The 9,730-nt window shown below is 37.6% G+C and overlaps 1 protein-coding gene across 2 annotated transcripts in view; it reads left to right on the top strand.

Annotated features, from left to right (window-relative positions):
* SOCS5 (suppressor of cytokine signaling 5) overlaps window positions 1-8,905 on the top strand; it is a 71,690-nt gene extending 62,785 nt beyond the window's left edge. For both annotated transcript variants that reach the window (XM_006159885.2, XM_027776315.1), the window contains exon 2: window positions 5,343-8,905. In XM_006159885.2, coding sequence (XP_006159947.1) covers window positions 5,355-6,965 — 1,611 coding nt within the window. In that variant the 5' untranslated portion in view covers window positions 5,343-5,354 and the 3' untranslated portion in view covers window positions 6,966-8,905. The remainder of the gene's footprint in view (window positions 1-5,342) is intronic.
* The last annotated feature ends 825 nt before the right edge of the window (window positions 8,906-9,730 follow it).

Here is a 9,730-nt window from a genome sequence, read left to right as displayed (position 1 = left end):
AGATTTTCACTGTAGAGCGCGTGCGCTCACCAGACAGACAGAGAGAGACATAGAGACAGAAAGCGAGAAATCACCCCCCAGGGGGGATGGTCACGCCGCAATTCCTTCTCCTCCATTCTCCTCTCAGGATCTTGAGCACACACGCACACGTGCCCGGCATGAGTTTTAAGCCACCGGGTCCGGGAAGCGAACCGCGGTCGACTACGTGGGAGTCCAGTGACACAGCCATTACGCTAACTGCTGGTTCCCCACTGCTGGTTATACTTCTGAAATTAGGAGAACCAATTTCCTCATAGGTAAGGGCAGGAGTAATTGAAAATCTGTATGTATCAGATTCCCATGTATCCTTCTTTACCTTAAACAGCCAGGGGACCATTGTTCTTTTACCTTGGATAAACTAGAGGTTTAGTGCTTCAGGAAATTTAATATGAGAGTTTCAGTCATAGCCAAAGTTGGGATGTCTTTATTTAAAATAAGGACACAAAGGGACCAGCTGGTGGCATGGTTGTTAAGGCGCTGGACACTCCCACGTGGTCAACTGCAGTTTGAGTCCTGAATCTGCTTGCTTTCTCTCTTCCTCTATCTTGCTCTCTCTCTCTCTCTGTCTCTCTCTGGTCAAATTAAAATAAATGAATTAATAAAGTTAAATAAATAATTAAAAAAAATAAAATAGGGACACAATTATTTGTAAAGCAGGGACTAAGCAGAAGTCTGAATATTGAGGTTAAAACCTCTTCTGGGGCCCAGCAGGTGGCATGATGGTTAAGGTGCTTGACTTCCATGTGGTACATTTAAATAAATAATGTTGGGGGAGAGAAAAAAAAGGAAAAGAAACCTCATCATGCCTGCTCCTGTTCTCAGACCGTGATAGTCAGATATATGTGTCCTAGACAGGAGACTGGAGTATTTATCTCTGGGCTCGTTCACCAGCCAGGAGACAAAGCTTATAGATAATAACTTTTGGGGATCCCTTGATCCATCTTAATACTTCATCACCCTGCCGTAATCCTTGAGTATACAGGGACCAGCGGGTGGCGTGGTGGTTAAGGCACTGGACAATCCCACATGACTGACCAGGGTTCGAGTCCTGAATCTGGTGACTTGCCTTGTCACTTCCTCTCTCATTCACTCTTACCCTCTGATTCTCTCTGGTCAAACTAAAAAAATAAATGAATGAATAAATAAAATAAAATAAAATAAAATAAATAATCCTTGAGTATAAAATAGAACTTTTTCGGGACCAGCAGATGACATAATGGTTATGTCATAAGACTCCCAACATAGTCCACCACTGTTCAAGTCCCAGACTGGAGGCTTCAAACTCACGCTGCATGTACAGAATCCTGAGGAGAGAATGGAGGAGAAAGGATTGTGGTGTGGCCATCTTCCCTGGAGTGTTATTTCTAACTTTCTGTCCCTCCATCTTTCTTTATCCCTCTGGTGAGTGCACATGGCCTATAGCAAAAATCTTTCTCTCTTAAAAAAAAAAAAAGAACTTTTTCATGAGCTGAGGTAAAAGAGAATTGCTAGAATAATGCTAAAGTAAAGTCATAGGGCAGAACTGTGTAGGCAGTGTTTTATTAAAGAATTTGAGAAAGAATGCAATAGATACAGAGAAACCCAAGCAAACAAAAAATGAGGCAGTTATTCCAGGAAAAACAAATGGTTGTACAGAAGGAAAAATGGCTTAACTGTATACAGTATCCACTTGGTCATAATGAAAGAAATCACTGAATATTAATTTCACCAAAAAATGTCCTTTTAGCTGTTTTGGAGAGGAAAGATGTATATTGAGGCTATGCTTAAAAGAAAAAAAGTATATAGGGCCAGCCTACCAGCATGGTTGTAGTTAACTGAATCCTACATGGCCAGTTGTGCTGTTAGAGACCCAAGCTTGAAAAACAACCAGGGCTGGGGCCAGCGAGTAGCATGGTGGCTAAAGGCACTGGACTCCCACATGGCAGACCGCAATTTGAGTCCTGGACCTGGTAGCTCCCTTTTGCACTTTCTCTCGCTCGCTCGCTCTCTCTCTCTCACACTATCTGTCCCTCTCTAGTCAAATTAAAACAGATAAATAAAGTTAAATAAAATAATTCTTTAAAGAAAAAAGGAAGAAAAGAAAAACAACCAGGGCTATGTGTGTGCATGCCCAAAATCCTGAAAGGAGAGAGAAATAGAGAAGAAACTGTGGCATGACCATCCCTCATTGGGGGGAAGGAGTGTATTCTCATCCCCTCTCCCCTCTTTTGGACAAGCTTATGTGCCCTTTGGCAAATTAAAACATGTCTAAAACCATCATCTTTCATGAAGTTAGTAGACAATGTATAAAGCTGAGAAATCAACAAATAGCAATATGAACTTTTATCCGCAAATGATGAGAAAAATACCAGCAGAAATACTCATTTGAAAAACTTGCTGTGTATGTGTGCATGTGTGCCCCAAATCTCCATAGGATGAAATGGAGGACCATGACCACATCCCATTGGGGGTTGCTTTCTCCCTCTAGCTCTTTCTCACTGATTCTCTCTCTCTCTCTCCCTCTCTCTCTCTCTCTCTCTCTCTCTCTCGTTGAGTGCATGCACCCTTTGACAATTAAAAAAATAAAAAGGAATTTAAAATGATTCTCTGGGAGTGGGAATTAAAGATGGAAGGGTGTGATGGACAATGCTATTTTTTGTTAAAAGGGTTATAGAAGTATTTAACCTTGAAACTATAAATATATGAGTTAGGTAAAAATAGAAAGCACCTTTAAAATAAAGAAATCAGTAGAAAGAAGCCACAATAATAGAAAGGTGTAGATAGAAGAACATATCTATAAAGGTAATTGAGTCACCAAGAATGTGGCTATATTAGCAAGATTATGAGCAAAGAACTGAAATCTTAATTTAGGAAGAAGAATAAATGTTAATAAGGCATGTTAACTTTAAATAGTGTAAGTCTCGGGAACCAGCAGTTAGCATAATGGCTATGTCGCTGGACTCCCACGTAGTCGACCGAGGTTCGTGTCCCGGACCCGGTGGCTTAAAACTCACGCCGGGCGCGTGTGCGTGCGTGCCCAAGATCCCGAGAGGAGAATGGAGGGGAAGGGATGGCAACGTGACCATCCCCCCCGGGGGGTGATTTCTTGCTTTCTGTCTCTATGTCTCTCTCTGTCTGTCTGGCGAGCGCACGTGCCCTACAATGAAAATCTCTCCAAAAAAAAAAAAAAAAATAGTGTAAGTCTCAGAAAAGACACGCATAAAAGATTTTTACGAGGAGGCATAATGTCCTGAGATTCTGTCTAATGAGATTAGTTTCTGTTTAGAAAATACGTCATATACCATGCAAACTTTCCATGTGCCTACCAATATGTTTTTAATAAATAATCATTTGGGACCAATAGGTTGGCATGGCTATAGCACTGGATTTTCCACAGTGGCTGGCCACAGCTCAAATCCAGACCTGTTGGCTTGAAAAATCACACAGGGTACGTGTGTGCGTGTGCCCAAAAACCTGGGAGGAGAATGGAAGAGGGGAGATTGTAGTGTAGCCATCCCCCCGGGAGAAGATTTCTTACTTTCCCTCTCTCTGTTTCTTTCTGTCTTTCTCTGGTAAGTGCACATGCTCTATGGCAAAAAAAAAAAAAAAAAAAACCAGAAAATTTTAGAAGGAAAAAAAAATCATCTGAAAGTACATTGCATGTCATAGACATAAATCCTCCGTGTTAGTGTTATCATTGTTAGTCCAAGAGCCCTCTGTGAAAAACTAATGAGAAGATGAATAGTTCACTTTAAGAAAGCTTATTCTCTGTTTTTCTTAGTCAACCTTAGTCAATTTCTTGAAAGCATAGGTATTTGTGATAGAATTAGTTGAAGTTATGGATAAGATCAGCTCCAATGACTCTCAACACTGTAAGAAAAGATACTAATGGTGCTCCAATACTGATGCTAACTTATGAAGAACAGTATATAATGAGATAAATGTAAACAAAAATTTTAGAAAAAAGTTGAAAGTGTCATATATTTAATAAATGGCAAAATAGAAGCACACTTGTTAAAAAAAAAAAAAGGTGGTCTGCTGTTATGTTAAAAAAAATTTAGAATTTAGGTTTTTCCATTTCATATTATGTTGACTATTGGCTTACTGAATGTGACAGTCTGTCTGTTAATGTTGTGGTTTTGAAAGAATTTATTGGTGAAGTGCCATAAACTGCTTAGCTTTTTTTTTTTTTTTTTTCTGGAAAGGAATGAAAATAAAGATGCCAAATCACATGGCTTTTGGTTTTGTTTGATAAATTGCTACCATATCATATCATTTTTCTCTTTGTTATTTCTAAACTCTGCCAAGATAGAGAATTGAGAAGCTTAAAGATAGCTTTTCATTTAAACCTAAATATTATATATTTCTTCCTTTTCTACTGTTTTGCTTTCTATTCAGACTGCTTCAAAAATCATAGATAAAACTCTATACCTGGTAGGTTGGAGAGCGAAGAATTGGGATTTTTATAGATGATCTACCTGTAAATTGTAGGGAAGAGGTTGGTAAGTGAAATTGGGAAGATTATAGTTGTCTCTCTCTCTCCATGGAAGATTAGATACCAGAATCCATGGGTGCTTAAGTCACTTATAGAAATGGCATGTGTAGCATATGATATAAACTACATTCGTCTGCCCATATACTTGAAATAACTTCTACATGACTTAGAATACCTAAAGCAATGTGAGTGCTGTGTAAATAGTGATTATACTGTATTGTTTAGGGAATAATGACAAGAACATATCAGTACATGTTCAGTAGATAGTTTCTTTTTTTTTTCCTCAAATGTTTTTGATCCGTGTTTGACTCCATGGATGTGGAACCCATGGATATGGAGAGCCAGTTCTACTACTAGCAGGATTTTGAACTAGTTTTAATGGCTTACACAAAGGTGGTCCTGGTTGTAACTCTTGCAAAGTTGAACACAGATGTACCTCAACAATACAGGACACATTTTTCCTTTGTAATACTCAGGCACAGAGGTAGATAATCAATGTGATAATGAAATTAAGTTGATGCATGGAGAAAAGAAACCAGAGTCTGAGAGAGTTTCAGCATCACCTGAGTTCTCAATAGTCTATCTGAAAAGAAATGGGAAGCAAGGAATGGCTTGAAGAATGGTTGGTGTCACTAAAAGGCCTGATGGCCTGATTATTGCCCAGCAGAACATTTGCCTCATCACATTAGCAGGACAACATAAGGTGAATTCTTGGCCAGTATTGCTGAAATTCCCAGTGAAAGGAGAGTATGTTTTTTGTTGTTTTTTTTTTATCTTCAAATGACACTTTGATTGATTATTTTTTTTCCTTTTTCTGTTTTGTCTTTAGATCTTATAATCAATGGATAAAGTGGGGAAAATGTGGAATAACTTCAAATACAGGTGTCAAAATCTCTTCAGTCATGAGGGAGGAAGCCGCAATGAAAATGTGGACGTGAACTCCAACAGATGTTTGTCCATCAAAGAGAAAAACATCAGTATAGGAGACTCAGCTCCTCAGCAACAAAGCAGTCCCTTAAGAGAAAATGTTGCCTTACCCCTGGGATTAAGCCCTTCAAAGAATTCTTCAAGGAGAAACCAAAATTGTGCCACCGAAATCCCTCAAATCGTAGAAATAAGCATTGAAAAGGATAATGATTCTTGTGTCACTCCAGGAACAAGACTTGCACGACGAGATTCATACTCTCGACATGCTCCATGGGGTGGGAAGAAAAAACATTCCTGTTCTACAAAGACCCAAAGTTCATTAGATACTGATAAAAAGTTCGGAAGAACTCGCAGTGGACTTCAAAGGAGGGAGAGGCGCTATGGTGTAAGCTCTGTACACGATATGGACAGTGTTTCCAGCAGAACCATAGGAAACCGCTCTCTGAGGCAGAGGTTGCAGGATACTGTGGGCTTGTGTTTTCCCATGAGGACTTACAACAAGCAGTCAAAACCTCTCTTTTCCAATAAAAGAAAAATACATCTTTCTGAATTAATGCTTGAGAAATGCCCCTTTCCTGCTGGCTCAGATTTAGCCCAAAAATGGCATTTGATTAAACAGCATACAGCGCCTGTGAGCCCACATTCAACATTTTTTGATACATTCGATCCGTCTTTGGTTTCTACAGAAGATGAAGAGGATAGACTTAGAGAGAGAAGGCGACTTAGTATTGAAGAAGGGGTTGATCCTCCTCCCAATGCACAAATACATACATTTGAAGCTACTGCACAGGTTAATCCATTATATAAACTGGGACCAAAGTTAGCTCCAGGAATGACTGAGATAAGTGGGGACAGTTCTGCAATTCCACAAACTAATTGTGACTCAGAAGAGGACACAACCACCCTGTGTTTGCAGTCACGAAGGCAGAAGCAGCGTCAGGTATCTGGAGACAGCCATGCCCATGTTAGCAGACAGGGAGCTTGGAAAGTCCACACACAGATTGATTATATACACTGCCTTGTGCCTGATTTACTTCAGATTACAGGGAACCCCTGTTACTGGGGAGTAATGGACCGTTATGAAGCAGAAGCCCTTCTCGAAGGGAAACCTGAAGGCACATTTTTGCTCAGGGACTCTGCACAAGAGGACTACCTCTTCTCTGTGAGCTTCCGCCGTTACAACAGATCCCTGCATGCCCGAATTGAACAGTGGAATCACAACTTTAGTTTTGATGCCCATGACCCATGTGTATTTCACTCCTCCACTGTAACAGGACTTTTAGAACATTATAAAGATCCCAGTTCTTGCATGTTTTTTGAACCATTGCTTACCATATCACTAAATAGAACTTTTCCTTTTAGCCTGCAATATATCTGTCGTGCAGTAATCTGCAGGTGCACTACATACGATGGAATTGATGGGCTCCCTTTACCATCAATGTTACAGGATTTTTTAAAAGAGTATCATTATAAACAAAAAGTTAGGGTTCGCTGGTTAGAACGAGAACCAGTCAAGACAAAATAAATTCTCCTGTCCCCAAAGGGCATTACCTAGATCTGCTTTCATGTGCATCAGACAGTACACCTATAGCAAGCACACATATCAGTGCTAGGGTTTTTCATACAGTATGTAGGCTTAGTGTTGTTATCTGTCAGATGCGATTTGCTGTTACTCAGATAAATGTGGTGCCTATTGAAACTACAGAGGGTAGAGCTACAGGTGTCCAGTAAGGCTACAAAACCATCTTGCCAGTTTAGCTAACTGTTTAGTTTTTAATGGCTGTAGTAATTGAGTGAGGCAACTCTGGGGCATTTGCTATGAAGAATTCTATTTCTTACTGAAGAACAAATTATTAATATTGGATGAGTATTTCAACAGTGTGACTGATGTTTGAAATTATTTTTTCTAAGAGTTTTTCTATAATCTTCCAAAAGTAGTGATGTTTGTAGTTACTATAAGTCAAGCTTTGGAAGTCCAAAATAATAAAAGACTGCCTTCCTTTTAGAAAAATGCAATTTTCTGGCCACAAGGGCATAGTGCAGTTCACTTAAGTGTTGATGTAGTTTATAGTGAGTTTCCTTTTCTCTCCAGTAAAAGGTACCATTAAATAAACCAGGTTTTCTAACTAGTTCTTAAATTTTCATACTTAAAAAGTTAGTAGTAGTATTTTATTTAAAGGCCCTAGATACTAGTTTCTTGTTTTTGTTTTTGTTTTAACAAGTGCTCTACTTAAAACTGGCATTTGGAATAGCTGCTGCAATGTAGTAGTCTTGTGTGTGATTTTTTTTTTTTAAGTTGACGTGTGCAGTCTACTTATTCCATTAAAGTTGGATCTTTTCCTATGCCCATGATGAGATTGTGAACCATGAAGAAATGAGAGTAGATACCCAAACAGGTCAGATAATAGTAACTACAGTGGTTGCTAATCTTGAGATTATTGTTAAACTGTAATTAATAATTTGGACAGCAGTATTTATCTCTTCGTTGTAAACTTTCATAGCTCAATTGCTTAAATATAATTTATAGAATTTCACTGCAGTTAATTCTTAATGGAAAATCTGAAACCTAAATTACAGATTTAAAAGGTACTGTACTACCATCGTGTCTGTAAATAACCTTACTTAGCGCCTTTTCGGCACTTAGAATAGTACGTAATACTACTTGAGTGAGCTCTTTTGGAAGTAATATCGAGTTCTAGTGTTTGCTTCTTAGTATTGAGCTGAATTTACAGTTCTGTCCTAGACATTTTGCACTAAAGTAGCCAAATCTATTCTTGTGTCTTTTTGTTAATGTGCTCTGTACCACTGGTGAGTGCTCCTTAGTTTCCCTACCTGCTGCTACAGAATGTTATTTTATATCCCTGTGGCTATTGCCAAGGCTACAAAAAAGAAAAGCTATATTTGTATGCAACACTAATCTTTTGACTGCTAATGTATGTTTCTGCTTGCTGTGCCTTGTTATGGCTGCTTTTTTTGTGCTAATAAAGTATGTTTGGTGTTCTCCTTGTATATCTGCTGTTTTATACATTTGCAACAATTTCTCTTGTAAATGGAATGGTTTGGAGTTTTTAAAATAAGCATTACCTGATAACATACTATAGTTAATACAGACTTACTGTACAGTCTAATGTTGACTTACCAGAATAAGCTAACTAAATTTAATACTCTGCATCTTTCCAATTATAATCACATATACTGTGGAACAGTATCTATAGTTACTGCAAATTACTGTTCGGTTTAGGTTATAACAGAAAACAGAAAATTATAATTTCTCTGCTTATAAGGGAAAGATTGAAACTATTAAAGACATTATAATAAATGAATATCTGTAACCTCCACTGCGTCAGAAACAGGTTAAAGAAATCTTGTGTCAGCATCATTTGGTTTGGGGACCATTTTAAATTATAATAAAGGCCTAAAATGTAGATGTTTAACCAAAGAATTGTCCACTTTAAAATGGGAATTGAAGGGTACCGTGTCTGCACTCTATGACTGAAACTAATTGACTAAAGGATATAGAAACATATTATATAGATGTAAATACCAGATATAGTGTGTGTGAAAGAGGAGGGCCTAAAATGTAGATGTATAACCAAAGAATTGTCCACTTTAAAATGGGAATTGAAGGGACTTATCATTTCTGTTATTTACAATAGAAGTCCCTGAAGAAAATATACCAAAGTGTTTGAGAACTTCATCCAAACCTACTTTAAAGCATTATGTGCAATTAAGTTGTTATGACATAATTATATTGCATAATTGTTGGGTCCGTTTTCTTGAGCTTATAATGTATCTGGAAAATAACCTCTTGAGAAAAAAAAAAAAAAGAGTCCATACTGATTATTGGAGAAAGACTATATATGCAAGCAAGATTGTGTTTTAAAGAGGTAACTTGAAAATCCTAGAAAGCAGTTGATGTTTTTATATGCTTGTAGCAAATTGATGTTCTAACTGTAGTTTTATAGAAAGTATTAATGCTTTTATGTATTTCAGAACTTTCATATGTTAAATGGAAATTGTTTTAAATGTGTAACTATGAGTTTATGTAAGCATGTATACACTGTGCTAAAAGTCACATGTTTCAGTTTGTGTATAATATTAATATGAAACTTTTGGTTTAATTTTTTTTTCTTAAAAATATTAGTGGCTTATATTTGAAAAAAAGAAAAAATCACCAGCATGAAATTGCACCTAAGTCTATATTCACTGTGTCTTTTTCTGAATCCCATTGTAGCCTGTCCACTAAATTTGTGTTTTTACGGTCTTTTTTGCAGTGCATTATATATAAAC

Source organism: Tupaia chinensis, unplaced genomic scaffold (assembly GCF_000334495.1).
Source record: "Tupaia chinensis unplaced genomic scaffold, TupChi_1.0 Scaffold000661_1, whole genome shotgun sequence".
In the NCBI taxonomy this organism is placed as follows: domain Eukaryota; kingdom Metazoa; phylum Chordata; class Mammalia; order Scandentia; family Tupaiidae; genus Tupaia; species Tupaia belangeri.
Note: the sequence above shows the minus strand (reverse complement) of the source record. Positions and strands in the feature narration are given on the sequence as shown.